Here is a 16,164-nt window from a genome sequence, read left to right on the forward strand (position 1 = left end):
ATCTGTATGTTGTATTATATATTAATGAATGTAATATTGACAGTGTTTTAAATTTATTATAATTATATTATTATTTTTATTATTTTATTAATCACAAATTTGAAAATTAATGTGGGTTGGTTCAAACGGTTTGACGCATATTCTCCTTAAGTAGGTAATGGGTTTGAGTCTTGTCAATGGAGAGAATTCACGCTGTGAGAGTTTTACCCCTTAATGAGCCGACCCAACTCGATTGAATTAGTCGATGGGCCATTGGGCTTCCAGATACTATGGTGCACTTTGAAAAAAATTATAATTTTTAAATATTTTGTCTGCATTTGAATAGATTGGGTTAGAATTACTATAAAAAGTAAATAAAATACGATTTGTCGTAATACTATTGGGGCTGTTTTGGTCCCTATAATCTTCGAATTTTTCCCGGAAAATCCCAAGATTGCAAGTTATTTTATGTCATTTTGAGCGTAAAATGAATCCCTGTAATTACTTTTCGGGTTAAGATTTTGACGGTCATGATTGGGAAAATCTTTGAGGCCGAAACAGTTGGTATTCTCGAATTACAACTGGACCATGTCTTATCTCTGTCAAATTTAATGATATATATATATATATATATATATATATGATTATCTCCGTTAAGAGTTTACTATCAGTTTTGTCCCTTAAAAAAATTAGTCAAATGTTTGATTTATATTTTTTTACTCTTTAATTATTGTTTTCAATTTGGCCGTTGATCACCGAATCAACTGCATGGTCAGTTGGCTCAAATGAATTTTCACGTTCAAGGCAATTGAAGGTAATTAATTTTCTTTTACCGTTGAAGGATTACTAATTTGTCTTATCAGAGTTTTGAAGCTTTTCAATACTATATATATATATATATATATATATATATATATGCATACACAGTGTACGAGTGTTTGTGTGTATTGAGAGCACAAAATCAATTTTAAGTTCATATTATTTTATCTCGAGCTGGATTTTAGTGAGGAAGTGTCGTGTTTAGAAACATGACTATTTCTCATGAGCATTGTATCCAAAGATTAGATAATTCTGTTAAAATTACGCTGTAACATTGCTGGAATTATCTATTCTGAAGGAACAGAGGGAGGAGGGAGCTCCCGCAAAGGCCAAAGGAATAGAGGGGAAGCTTCTGTGGGGGTTACCCCATCGGCGAGGTCGCTAAGACCTCTGGCGACCTTGTCGCTGAGGGAGGTCTCCAACGGGGGAGCATCCATGGGAGCTCCCCCCCAAGCTCTATTCCTTCTCCAATTGAAGGGAGAAGGAACAGAGGGGGAGCTCCCCTTGATTCCTTATTTTCAAATTTTTTAATATTGGAATCGAAAAACGACTTGTTTTAATTATTTTATATTATTATTGACGATGTTAGTTTACATGTGTGCACCACGTCAGATTTTCATTGCCCCATTTAATTAGTGGTTGGACCAAATAGGAAAACGGGATCATCTAGACCTAATCGTTGACAGAATTCTTTCAGGGACCAAAGTGTTAGCTCGCCAATGTTTTAAGGACCAAACTGACAGTAAACACTATAATTGTTATATACATGTCAAAGAATGGATTATATTATAAGAATATATTTTAATTTCAATTACGCTTATTTGTGCCATCAAATCAAAACTTAATATATATTTTTTTTTATTCTTTAATTGAAAATTTTCGCTGAAAATTCAATGAATGAAATTTTGGCAGATTTTAATAAGTAATTCGACTATATATTTGATATTAAATTATACATAGATCATGAGATGATAATTCTATTATATTGTGTATGGGCTAAATTAATATTATTGGCTAATTAAAGTTATTTTTTTTTACTTTTTGGGAATTTCATGCTTTAATTAATGTTATGGTTAATAAATGTCAACCATATAATAAATTTTAATTTCAAATATGCTTATTTGTTAGCATCTTCTCAAAACTCATTTTTTCTTTAATTTTTATTCTTTAGTTAAAATATTGTGACATAAAAGTCGATGAATGGAAAGTTATGGTATAATTATAGGTAAATTGGCAGATTCTATTAAATAATTCGACTATGTATTTTACATTAAATCATATATAGACCATTAGATAATAATTATGTTATATCACTAAATTTGTATTATGGGAAAATTAATGTTAAGTTATTATTTCTTTTTGACAATTGTCATGGTTAATAAATGTCAACCATCTAATAAATGCGAGTAATTGATTAATGTCATGGAGTATGTGTGCGCACCCGAATTTCATCTCGTCGGAGCACGCATGCGTGCGCCTATGCAACGCGGCTTGGTAGTATCCACCTTCCCGTGGGGATGCGCGACGGACACGAGTGAGAAGAAGTCGCCACTTACTGTTTACGACCCGTAGGTCGAGGGCCGTTAAGTCGCTCGGGTCTAGGGGTACGAGGTACACCTAAATGCTAAGGCAATGGTCATACGGAACCCGAGGTTCCGAATTCGGGGGTTTTATTACGTGCAGGCTTATATCCCGCACGCCCTTTCGGTACTCTAGTTTGCTAGGCTTTCCGTTTTGTTTATTTACCGCGTGATTTAGGGTTGCACTTGACTCGCCCGTTTTGACACCGTAAAGTCGATGAATTGATCAAGTTAGGCCAAGAACCCGAAAGATGAGTAAGCTTGTGCGTCGAGGAATCGGTTCACTATCCTAACGTTTACAGCTCGTCAAACCACGACGGTCGACTCCCTGCGTGAACCGAAACCGCGAGTATTCGGGCTTACTCGTCTCTAGGTATTAATAGACCAACTTGACCGGTTCGACACTCAGACCTTTCGCTTGCCGATTGGGGATCCTTACAAATGAATGAATAGATGTACAAATAAGATCCTCGCAATGTACACTCGAATAATTACAAAGTACAACTGAATAAAGTAGATGGATCCCGATCGGTTTGCATTGGGCCAATATTCCGCTCTGGCTCACCGTGTGTTTTGAATGACCGATAAATAAATTAAGACAACGCGGGCTCAAAGAGCCGGGGGTCGGGTCCGATCGAACCAACGGTCGGCGGGAGAACTGATTGATTCCCACTGTCACCGTTGGACCGATCGAGCTCCCGGGTGATTTCTAAACACGTTTCACACATCCAATCCAAATCGCCTCCCACATAGGCCATACTTGGAGTGTGATGGTGACTCGAGACTAGATCTCATTCCGCACTCGGGTTGCACACGCTCAGTGAGTCGGGAGGCGTTGGACCTCGTGTTCGGTGATTTGGGGCGTTGGACCCCGTGTAACACGTAACCTATGGGCTCGGACCCAAACCGCAACAAATTAGCAAAAGCAAATGGAAAATAAAAGAAAACTGATAAAACCGATGAAAAACAGACAATAACTGACAAATATAGACAGATACAGACAAGTTGTATATTAAGTCGAATGTACGTGACTTAATCAGTTATTAACCGGGGTTGATTAGCAAACAATGTATCCAACCTAGACAAACAAAGAGGTGGGCTGGAATATGGTTCTACGCCGATTACATGCGTGGATTTGTTTTAAAACTTTATTCAGTGATGTGTCACTATGGTTTTATCGAATTAGCCAAACCCGTATTTTAACTCTAGATTGGAATCTAGCATTCCGCCTATCCATTAACTAATGTTTGATTAAGCTGAATGCGTGATTAATCCGGTTTTCATGTTTTGCAACAGAAATAAAATGGTCACCACCGAATCTACAATAGGGAGATGGAAACACCGAAAGTGGACGGAATGGGCCGTGCGAATGAAACTCGCACCCGAACGGGTCGCCTTTTTCTGTCCATAGATCGAGGTGTTTTCGACTCAATAATGCCTAGGATATCGGTGGATCGCGGAATGACAATTATGCCCTTGATCGGTAAAACATGTGCGGTTCACATATAAATTAAAGATCGCGTGACACGAAGAGGTCTAAAAAGGACTCGCGCGTCTCGACTCGAGCCTCCTCAAATTGGGCCCGGACTCAAGTCATAGTACGTGAGTACTTATTAGACACGATTCTATTCGTGTTACACGTCTCGGTGCTTTGAAATTGTGAGCTTTTAAAGAAAATGGCATTTCCGCCGTTCCGTAAACCATCGATGCGTTTATGAATTAATAATCAATTTATCCAATTATTTGGTCCGAGTGATTTAATTAATCGAATGACACATCCCGTTTCTCCCATTTGTGAAATTATTCGGTGGTGGCGATCTTATATTATAGGTATTATGGATTTAATGGGTAATGGTCCAAAATCAATTTATCTATCATGAAACCAACACATGGCTAGCGATAAAACACGAACATAAGTGCACTCAATTCCAAGGAATGAGTCCGAAGCGACGAAGAAGACCATCCTAGATCCGGGAGGGGTCAAGGAGCACTCGGCCATCTTCCAAAGAACTAGGCCGAGAGGTCTCCTTGACCCGCCTTGGATCGCGGGTGGTCTCCCACGTCGATTTGAGCCATTCCTTGCATGCATAATACGTCAAGCATGTGTAATAACACATGTTTCGACGAAGATAAAAGGAAACCGACGCCGCCAAGATCTCAAAACGCGAGCGAACACACGAACAAACACATACAATATATATATATATAAAGGAATCAATAAAACGGCGTCGATTCATGCAATGGTAAAACGTGAAAACACGAAGACCGACCTATTTCGAAATGAAAGAGGCTTCCTTGGACCCGTGTGGTCCAAAGAAACTCTCGACCGCATTCCCTCAAGAATGGCCGTGAGTTTCCATGGCTCACATGGGTCAAGACGGCCTCTTCGATCCCGATTTAAGTCTTTTCCCGTCATAATAACACATCACATGCAATAAAAAACGGTAAAGACATGGGAAGCAACTAATTTCGGGGAAGGAGAGACCATTTTAGTCTCGGTGAATCAAAGGAACTCCGCAGCTCCCTCCCATGGGCTCTAACCGTGAGTTCCCATGGCTCTACCGGACCGTGTGGTCTCTTCTACCCCGACTTTAATCATTTCCGGCCGTGATACATGTAATATAACGATGTATGTGCATGATGAATGACGTACATATGCACGAAAATGAATAAAAAACGAAACTTGCATGTAATATAGTTATCAACCACCTTTTCATCCCACAACAAGCAAATATTGAAGACCTAACTCCTCTAAGTCGTAGAGAAATTATACCTAGCCTCGGAACACGAGGAAAGAGTCGGAGAAGTGGCAAAGGGAGTCGGGAGACTCGGCTGGAATGAACAGACCCGAATCGGTGCAGTCGGGTCGACTGGCAGACCCGACTGGCAGTTTGGCTTTTCGGGGCTGTACTTGTTGATCGGGATGGAATTTTCGTACGGGGCTAGTTGCATTGGATTCCCAAGAGACCAAGGATTGCATCTGCGGTGGTTTCGGGAGGAGAGCACGCGTAGATTTTCCGAAAATCAAAAACAAAGTCGGGTCAGTAAAAAAAGACAGACCCAGTCGGGTCAAAACAGACCCGACTGTTACCCGATGAAGAAATGGCTCCACAGAAGGCTCCCGGTGGTCTTTTGCTGCAAGGTTGGTGGCATTGGACTCCTAACTGACTGAGGATCACAGTGATAGGTGGCTCGTAATGAGGTTCAACCTGAGCTGACCTGTATGTTCCTGCAAAGTTCGGGTTAGAAAAGAAAACCAAAGGAACAGACCCGACTGGGCTGTTTGGGTTGAAACGGCTGCAAAGGGGGCTCCGGGTGTTGCACCAAGCTGGCTCGAGTTCCTCCAACTCCTAAGGGACTGCTCTTGGTGTTCATGACCAGCTTGTGGCGTGCGCACGACTGATTTCAACCGGAAATGCAAAGAGAAACTGATAAAAAAAACTGTGAAAACCCGGTAAAGGAAAAGATTGGAAAAAGGGCAGTCTTGCGCGGTTGAGTGGCTCTCGGCACGTGACCACCTCGTCATGGGGGAGAGTGAGGGTCATGAGGAACCCTTAGAAAGTGATGGCACGACTCGCCATGGTCGTGGGAAGGAATGGCGTCGAAGAAGCCCGGAATGCACCCGTGAAATCCGATTCTGCTCAACTCTGGAACGCGGGGCTGGAGGGTTCAAATGCAAAATCTAAGCTCGGAATTGGACTTAGGAGGTCGAAAACATGTTGGATATGAAGTTTGGTTGAGTTTGCTTAAGTCGAGAGGGAAGAACTCGCCTAGAAACCGGAAAAACGCTTAAGGGACTGTTTCTGGACAGAGCTGGAACAAGGTGCTGGGAGCTTCAAATGAAAACTCTAAGGTCGGAAATGGACTTAGGAGGTCGAAAACATGTGGGATATGAAGTTTGGTTGAGTTTGCTTAAGTCGAGAGGGAATAACTCGCATAGAAACCGAGAAAACGCTTAAGGGACTATTTCTGGACAGAGCTGGAACGAGGTGCTGGGAGCTTCAAATGAAAAATCTAAGGTCGTAAATGGACTTAGGAGGTCGAAAACATGTGGGATATGAAGTTTGGTTGAAGTCGGCTAAGGTTGGGTGGCGGTCGCCGGAAAACGATTGAATTTTCGAGCAAAACGGCCTTGGAACCGGGCTGTGCTTTGGCTGTGCGATTTCTGGAAAATGCTGAAGTTTGAGAGGGCTTGGAGAGGGTTTCCTAGAGTGAAAAAGCTAGAGAGATTATGGAAGTTGAGTTGTGATTAAGTTAATGACCCAAGAGGCTTATATAGGAAGGCTAATGATGCAAAATTAGTGAAATTAAGTGCGATTAGAGGGGGATTATGGGGCTGCCGAATTTTGAAGAGGGGTTAGGGAGGGGTTTATGTCACTTAGAATGTAGGGGAAGTAAGGGAGAAGTGATGGGAAGTGATGAGAAGTGATGGATGTGAGGATGTGTAAAAGATATTTGAAATGTGTGGAAGGGGGAAGCTCTTGGGTTTGAGCCACCGAAATTGGGATTGAGCTGTGGCTTAGGAGAAGTTGAGCCGAAGCTTAGGGTTGAGCCGTGGGTGTGGGTTTTAGCCGTGGCTTGGAGGCTTGGCTTGGCTGAGCTGTGGGTCCCATTCGACTAGGAGAAAAGCTGGGAGAAGCTCGAGGCTCGATTGATCGCGCGTTCGATCCCTGAGGTCCGATTAATTAATAGATTTGGAATGTTTGCACGAAGAGAGTTTGAATGAACCTAATATCGCCATATGTCATGTGAACGAATATTCGGGTGACTCAACACCTCAAGAGTCGGTTTTGTCCCGTTTGGACATCCAGAGTGGAGTTGACCGTCCCCGTTCTCCAATTGCTCCTTTGTGCATTGTAGTGTTCGTCTCGGTGAGTTTTTTTGCTGCCCTATGCAGAATCGTTGGCTCGTCGTCCCTGACCGAAGACCATTAGTCGAAGGTGACCTAGGGATCCGCGATCGGGGTTTTCTCAGTGTTTCCCGAATGTCCTGAGGTGTTTGAAGACCGTTGTGGCCACTGTTCGTCAGAAACATGCTCCAAAGACTTGCCGAGAGGTGTTCGTGACCACTGAAATGTCACTCGGGAGGCCTGACTGATTTGCTTGGCCCGAGACAAAATGATTTCCCTAATCTTAAGAGTCGTAGGGAATGAGTGGTGTGCAGCCCGGACGTCAACTTTCCACCGAATGAGCTCTGAGAGCTAGATCCCGTTCGAGAGGGGGCCCTTTTTCCAGGTCGGGGTTCACTCGGGAGACCAAATCGAGTTCCGAAGGGCCATCTGAAACTTGTTCCAGGGTCCAGGTGGTCCTTGGGTGCGTGTAGACCCGTTTCCGGGTACCGTTTACTTGTCCGTGGATCGGGCGCCCGGGAGCCCTGTTAGAAAAGGCGTCTGTGAGAGTTCGGGGGTACTCCGGCTTTAGCAGGAGGCTTCTGAAATGCGCTTAGAGGCGCCATTTGTCATTTTGGTACCAAGAGGGATTTTTAAAGTCCCATATCGGATATCTTCTGACGCTCCGGTGATCCGTCGATGAATAGTGCCACAGTGCCAGTCTCTGCTGTTTTCGGGGTTCGTTGTATGTTTGTTCTTTTGATTGCTCTCCTCTGCCTTTTTAGTGGACCATGCTTCTCTCCCGTAATTCATGACTCCGTGCCCGCATGATCGCTTTCGGTTTCCCGATCGTGAATAGTGTCCCGAGCTTTGGTCGGAAGTCTTCTGTTGGAGCCGGTGGACCAAAATGAGGTGCTGACAGTATGTGAATGGTGGGCTATGAAGAACTGAGGATTTGAAGATTGGAGCAACGACGTTAATCCTTTCTCTTTGTTTTACAATTATATATTATGTATAGATTTGCAAATAGCCAAACATTATATTTACTATATATATATTGGCCACTATTCAAAAAAAAATTTATATTGTAGCAATCGAATTGTCCTTCATATATTTTGTTGTAAAATATAGAGTTTAAAAATAAGAAACTAATATATTCAATATAAAAATTATGTAGATAACCTATTCTCTTAATTGTTAATATTATATTCTTTCTTATAGAACTGCGTCTTAGTGGGCGCAATCTTTGTTCAACATAGATAAGAGAAAGCTGCCTAAGTACACATTATGCAAAATGTAGAGTTAGAAACTAATATAATATATAATACAGAGCCGCCTTTTTCATTATGCCTTTTGTCGATTGTATATATAAGAATTCTAAGATAACTACAGCTTGTACCGTCCATTAAATGCTGATATAAGATATTATTTTTATTTACAATATCATTGACCTAATTGAAAAAAAATCAATTACTCATCCAACGACAAAAGTTTGAGTTTGCTAATATGCAAATAATAAAAAATAGATACAATGACATCAACATTCAACTGACATTTAAATCAATACTTTTACGGTAATTATTATAGTCGTAATTTGTTTTATTTACATTATATCTTTTTTTTCCCTACAGATGTTATTAATGAGTTTGGCGCTATTGAAGACACTGAAAAAAGTTAACACTGTAACTTGCCTTACTCACAAAATTGATATTGAGCTATTACTCCTCGAGTATTATTTTGCTTAATGTATTTAATTTTCATAAGATTACATGTATTAAAAATAATTAATAAAATAAATTAACAGGAGCGTCCATATGCACGGGTATTCACCTAGTATATTATATTTCAATTTCTAACATTCAAATTAGCATAATTGTGTCTAGAGTTAGCTCACAACTTTCACAACTTTCTTATACTGTATGATGCCAAATAGAGGTGGAACTGCCCTAATTATATAAATCCAATATGAACACGGTAGTAGGGGCCAAAGAACAAAAAATGAACGTCATACTACTCTCTATACATTTTCTTCTGCTTTTTTTATTTTTTAATTCTGAACATTCCAGAATGGGTTATTAGAATATAAATTACAATTGCAAAACAAAGAGAGTGACAATCTTAACAGTATTAGCTTATTTTTATCTTAGAACTTTTCAAAGGCCTCATACACTACGATCCTTCTAATAGTCCGATATGCTATCTTATATATTCATGTAGAAAATATATGATGGCCCAAACATTTTATTAATATGTTTCTTTGCAATGTCTGTCTACAATCTGCCACCAAATCTTTTTTGATGAAGCGAATTTTGAGGAGACCTTCGAAGATCAGAGAGGATCATAGAGAAGCCTTCTGCAACGTCCAATGAAGCAGCACCCTAAAACCAACGTATAATACAAGCTTTACCGGCATAGAGACCATAGATAAAGCACGAGAAAGCAAAAAGTTTTCACACATTCTCATTTCACTTGTATATACTCGTCAAACTTTAATTTTTTTTTTCAATTTTAATGCATTACATAGTTATCAAGTAATTCAAATACCAAGTATGTAATTGCAAACATTGATCAGTACCGGGGCGTTTTTAGCACCAGCTCTTGTGGTGTTGGTACCCAGACCTCTTCGTCTGATAAATATACAAGACGCGACAGTTCATTTACCTCAATGTCTGAGCTCCAGTATTTTCCAAGGAATCCTGAGAAGCAACATTGGGAACTTCTGCAGACTGATTACTTGTCGACTGTGAGGAAAAGATCAATTTAGTAGGTGGAAAGAATCGCTTTGATCATCCCGAAATTATCATGAGTTTTATTGGCAGGCCATGGTGTTCCATATTGCATAGTTAGCCCTTATTCGAGTGTCTTCTGAGCTTTTGCAACCAAAGTACATATTCACACTTTGAACTCTTCCTGATCTCTGTGTTGCCATGGTAATATCTCTGACAAGCAATTTTAACAAGTATCTACCAGTCCCCGCAAACCCTATTGTTCACTTATGTTGTGCAAAACTATCCCATTCATCTATTTCTTTTACTGAAAGAACATGAAATGAAACGATACCGATAAATTTTCACTATTTAAGTAAATAAAATATTGGAAAAATAACTACCTAGAAAATTATGAAACAATCAGTTGCATTCTTAGAAGCAACTTTTCTAGAAGAAAACAAGGAGTTTTCACCTTTCTAAATCGATAGTCACTTTTTCAAAATATTCTCAACACAAGAAAATAAAAAACGAAAACTTTACGCTCTGTTTGGTTTCAGAGTTATATTTTACAATCACAATTCTAACTTAATTCTACCCACTACAAAACAAAATAACTCATACAAAGTCAAAGAGTAGGTCCCATTTATATTACTTTTTTCCACAACAAAACAACATAACTCTTACAAAGTCAAAGGGTGGACCCCATTTATACCACTGAAAATCAAAATCAAAATCACAATTCTAAAATCCTACTATGAAACCAAACACCACCTTACATTTTCAAGAATTGCGAGTTAGAATGAACACTCGCTTTCATTGCTCCATGTTCCTTCATGAATGAAAGATGGTGTTTATCCTTCATATAGGCAATCTTATGAGAAGTTGAACTCTGGCGTAGGGGGCTCAATTGAGCATCCTTTACAGAATGGGACCCACTTTCGCGCAAAATCAACTGTTTCAATAAGAGACATCATTGCACCACCAGCCACCAAATAACATGAGACTTAATCATGAAGCAAACCCATCTCAAAAGACAAGCTGAAAAGGCAAACTGGCCCGAGAAATGGGCATCGATAATGCGATCAAGACAGGGAGGGGGGGAGTTTGCTTTGGGCAAAGGCGAATAGAATATTTGTGATGAGGTTGAATTTTGTCTTGGACATTCTGCCATTGAATGGCTGAATAGTCGATCCTTCTGCTGCAAAATTCACACCATGTAGAAGGACAGATCCCAGGGAATCTAAGTATGCTAACAAGAATAGTAACTTGAACATCTCAATTGCGAAATTCGACAAACAATTTCAGCAAATTTGTACAAGTTAATCGACCAAATCTAAACATTGTCCACTATAGACCAAAATGCTGTATAGTACCATAAGCATGTCAGCAGTGCATCAAACAGAGCAAACAATGAAAGTACTATTGATTGAAAGCCACGGGACTGACCGTCTATCAGCAGTGCATCAAACAGAGCAAACAATGAAAGTACCATTGATTGAAAGCCGCGGGACTGACCATATTTATTAATGCAGAAAACTAAATCGAGTGCAATGCAGAACGTTTCTTTCTTCACAGAGGAAAAACAAAAAACTGGAGAATTTATATACGCTTTATCGTACTAAAAACTACAGTGGTAGCCCAGATATTTGATTTATCAAATCTACCAAATAGAAATACGTGATTTGGCATGAATACAGCAAAGCTAAATCAATTAACAAGCACAGGTGGCTCAAGTTATATATCTACAAAGTCGATTATTGGCCTGAATTAGAGGAACTAATCTAGGAACATTGGCGAATCTGGCAACAACAGCAGTAGTTTCATGACGGAAGAGTTGCGCATAAATTGGAGACGCATGTTACCTATTTGGTGTACAAAGCGATAACAGCACTCCATGCACAACGGGGTGATTGTAGCAGGCAATTCAACGAGCAGTTTTGGTTCGGTAGAGCAGGCGTTTGATCTTGCAGAGAAAGGGAGAGGGGTCACTGCATTTGTGTGAGGTGATCCTAGAAGGCACGAACTGGAGAGCGAGTAGGAGAGCAAACAGGGATCAGACGCAATGGGGGAATTGGCTTAAAGGCACGACCTTGAGTGGGTCTCTCTGCCGTTCGGAATTCGGTGGCACTCATCGGCCCTGTAACTTTGGCTCTGCTGGCATGGGCACGACTGGAGGCGCAAGCGGGCGGGTAGGGGGAGGGACGGACGTGACCGTGGTGGCGAGGAATGTAGGTCTCGATCGGGCAGAATGCAAAATGCGAAAGCGGGCTGACCGCTGCAGAAGGCGTAATGGAGAGTAAGCCGGCTGAGAGGGAGAGGTAGGTGGCGATGGTGGCTGCGTCGAGGACGTTGGCGAGGGCCGAAAGTGTGGTGGCCGGTCGGGGATGGAGACGGAAGCCGTGATGGAGCCATTGCTGCTGGGAGATGCGACGGATGTTTGTAAGGCGCGAGTGAATGGGCGAGAAGGAAAGCGGCGTAAAGAGGAATCAAAGGCGCGAAAGGGGTGAAAAAAGTAGGGGCATAAAAGTAATTAAAAATTTACCGAATAAAAGTAATTAAAAAAATGTCTGATTTACGCTGAACGTAGCCTCGAAGAAAGAGAAAAGCCATTGTCGTGTTGACGACGTTTGACATTGTTGCTTGTCCCACCCCATCTTCTTCAGCCCTCTCCTCTTCTTCCAGCTCCGCAGTCCCCACCTCCGTCCCTTCTTCTCTTGCATTTCTCCTACATTTCCCCCTTCCTTTTTCGTACAAGCAAACCACCCAAAATTCGACTAAGCAAACTCTCTCTTTCACACATTAATCTTGTGCTCCATTTTGCTCCGCCATAAATGCCTGTCACTCTCTGCTCATCCCTGTCTTTTCCCAAATCAATGCTCTTCATCATCCTCCAAACAAGGCACCACTTTCTCTGTTAAAGATTTCTTCTGGGTGTCTCCAGATCCCCTGCTTCGTTTAGCTCCGATCCTTCAAATTCTACTTGAGCTGCAGGTAATCAAAGCTCAGACCACTTGAAATTTCACATTTTGATCTTGGGTTTTGCCTGTTGTCTAGTCTTTCTTGTGGAACTTTGTCGAGGAACTGGTTTTGGTTTCTGGGCGTTCGATTTCTTTGTTCCTTATTATTAGTTGGTAGTCACACTCACACCCCCTGTTTGGTTTCTTCATTGTTGGGGCAAAATTTGGTATAACCTATGATTAGGCTTCAACCTATCTGCAATGTTTGAGATTCTTGCGGTTTTAGCTAAATGGTTGTTGAAGATAATACAAAGTTCTGTTTTTGATGGACATAATGCTCTTTACTTGTTGACGTAAGTTTAGGCAGAGAGTTCGGGTGTTGTTAGGAGAAGTCTTTTAAGAAATAGATTACCTTCGGTCTTGGTGTTTGTTATTATACTTGGGGTTTAGGCCTTTTTCCTGCTTCGAGGAAAGACGGAGGACCCATCCGGTGGTCGAGATTCTCCGAATCTTCTGCTTGGTCTTTTTCACTATTGATATATTTGTGTTTAGAAACTTCCATTTTTTTAGCTAGGCTTCACTGAAGATGTTTCATTACATTGTTTATTAAATGTCAATCAGAAAAGTACTGATTATCTTGTACCAGTGCTGCGTATGCCACATGGTATCGTGGGCTAATAATGAATAATAGTGAAATGTCTTATGCTGCACTATCACCATTATTAAGTGCCCATTAGGTGTTTCATCATTGGCCATTATACGACCACGTGATACATTGATGGCATGAGATACCTTCCCATCCTTAAGCTTATTGATAATGAAATTTCCGATCTGAGGATGGGTTTTCCAACTACGCTCATTCTTGCAGCATCCCCACCCTTTGTCCTGGCTATTGTTGCACCTACTTATCATTTAGGGACGAGAAAAAATGTCTTCTTATTAGTATTTTCTTACTGTTGACGACTTGTCATCCTAAGCCTAAATAAATGGAAAATTAAGTTAGCAAAATCACACCCTCATTGTTCTTCTTGATATATATGTACAAAGCATTAGAAACGAACCTGACTTTGACGCTAATCTAAAGTTTATTCTAAGTGTCGTTGACGATGTTTGCTGGAATGAACCTTTTTGTCTCCTGCATTATTTGAAGTTTCTTGATATTGATAGTGTAAAATGCTAGCCATCGTTCAGATTCGCTGGATATTGCAGGTAGGACAAGTTAGAGATGCTGCCAGGCCGAAGTAGCAAGAAGAAAAACGAAGATGCCTCTCAATCTCCACCTCATCCCTTCACCACCAGTTCCCAGTACATGGCCGACCTGACATCATATGAGGCTGCTTGTCAGACCAATCCTGACCTACAGGCATTTGATCACACCCTCCACGAGCGCACTGCCCGGGTCATCAACACCCTTGCAGTTGGGGTCGAGGTACACTCCTTGTCTTTCGACTCCCTCAAAGAGGTGACGAGCAGCCTGCTTGAGATGAACCAAGAAGTGGTCAAAGTCATCCTTGAGTGCAAGAAGGACATATGGAACAATCAGGAGCTCTTTGCACTTGTCGAGGACTACTTCGAGAACAGCCTGCAAACACTAGACTTCTGCACTGTCCTGGAGAAGTGCCTCAAGCGAGCCCGGGACAACCAATTGATCATACAGTTTGCAATTAAACATTTCGACGAGGAATCTGAGGCGCCCAGTACCGAAGGGAAGAAGTACGCGAAAACATTGGAAGAACTTCATCGGTTCAAGGCAGCAGGGGACCCTTTCACGGAGGAGTTTTTTATGCTCTTCCAGTCAGTCTACAAGCAGCAGCTAGTTATGTTAGAGAAGTTTCGAGTTCGGAAGAGGAAGCTTGACAAGAAGCTCAAATCAGCCGAGGCATGGACAAGGGTCTCAAACGTGATATTCGTGGCAGCTTTTGTGTCTGCCCTGATCTTTTCGGTGGTTGCTGCAGCAATGGCAGCCCCACCTGTGATAACAGCCCTTGCAGGCGCAATCTCAGCCCCCATAGGTTCAGTTGGGAAATGGTGCAATTCGCTCCTGAAGAATTACCAAAGCGTGATAAAGGCTGAGAGGGAAATTGTGAGCTCAATGCAGGTTGGAACTTACGTGGTCATCAAGGACATGGACAGCATTCGTATACTCGTGAATAAGTTTGAGATTGAGATCCTCGCAATGGTGCAGAGCACTCATGTGGCGGAAGGAGAAGATGATGTACCTGTGAAGCTTGCTATCGAGGAAATCAGGAAGAGGTTGTATTTGTTCATGGAGATCGTCGATGACTTAGGGAAGCACGCCGACAAGTGTAGCCGGGAAATAAGGATGGCGAGGACAGTTGTGCTGCAGAGGATGATCAAACACCCGAATGGCTAAGATTATGAAATTTATGGTAAGACATATGACTAGCTAATCGCCTTTAACCGGACTGCCTAGTTGGTTCATCTTAGGAAGAATCGAAGATCTTTTACAATGTCCAATGGCGAGCGCTTGTGCCATTTATGTGCCAAGTTCGTGCTCGTGTTTTCCACAGATTGGTTTTGAATTATTCATTTAATGCATATATTCTACTCATTATCACCGGACAGTGATTATGAGTGATTTTTAAGGAATACTTGGCCCCATTGCGTTCGTCGAAGAAAGCTTTTTATGCATTGTGGATTGGGTTGCAACTCGCGTGAGAATAAAGTTGTGCGCACAGAATTATGCGATCCAGTGTTCGATCAAACACTATATTACACATGCCTGCAAGCATTCGCTCTCAATAATTGATAATAAAATCGATGAACTCTATTCTGGTTAGCATAATTGACATGAGTTGCATCTTGCAACTCGACTCTATTCCTGGCTTTGATAAATTATACTCTGGTTAGGATGATTGACATGAGTTGCATCTTATAACTCGACTCTATGCCTGGGGTGAAGCCGTAAATTGTTAGATCAACCCGTATTTTAGGAAAAATTTCCTTACTCATTCGGACTGATTTTTGCGAACCGTAAAAACTAACTGAGAAATATTTAAGGAAAGAAAAAACTGATACAAATGGTTTGCATCTTCAAATCAGTTATTCAAGACCCGAATTCGGGCTCGAATTTTCCTTTCTCCGCTGTCGAAATTTACATATAAACAAAATTGAATTGAACTTTGAGAACACAATATCTAGCCTTGACTAATTTAAAACGAATGAATTCTAACGAAACAATAGTCTTGAAACTTATTATCTCCATACAACAAATATATATATATATATATATAGAAATTAAGTCCAACAAACAACATTCAACACACCTCGGG

At 41.2% G+C, this 16,164-nt stretch overlaps 1 protein-coding gene across 3 annotated transcripts; it reads left to right on the forward strand.

Moving 5' to 3' along the window:
- The first annotated feature begins 12,561 nt into the window (after positions 1 to 12,561).
- LOC116211881 (UPF0496 protein 1-like) lies at positions 12,562 to 15,500 on the forward strand. Of its 3 annotated transcripts, none has more exons than XM_031546412.1 (2): positions 12,562 to 12,905; positions 14,081 to 15,500. In XM_031546412.1, the coding sequence occupies exon 2, from the start codon at positions 14,097 to 14,099 to the stop codon at positions 15,243 to 15,245; it is 1,149 nt and encodes a 382-aa protein (XP_031402272.1). In that variant the 5' UTR covers positions 12,562 to 12,905; positions 14,081 to 14,096; the 3' UTR covers positions 15,246 to 15,500. The 3 variants fall into 3 exon arrangements, with proteins under 3 accessions (XP_031402272.1, XP_031402273.1, XP_031402274.1); XM_031546413.1 differs by having other exon boundaries at positions 12,617 to 12,905; positions 14,063 to 15,500; XM_031546414.1 differs by having other exon boundaries at positions 12,617 to 12,905; positions 14,095 to 15,500.
- Positions 15,501 to 16,164: the final 664 nt, after the last annotated feature.

The sequence above is a fragment of the Punica granatum genome, chromosome 6 (genome assembly GCF_007655135.1).
Source record: "Punica granatum isolate Tunisia-2019 chromosome 6, ASM765513v2, whole genome shotgun sequence".
NCBI lineage: Eukaryota > Viridiplantae > Streptophyta > Magnoliopsida > Myrtales > Lythraceae > Punica > Punica granatum.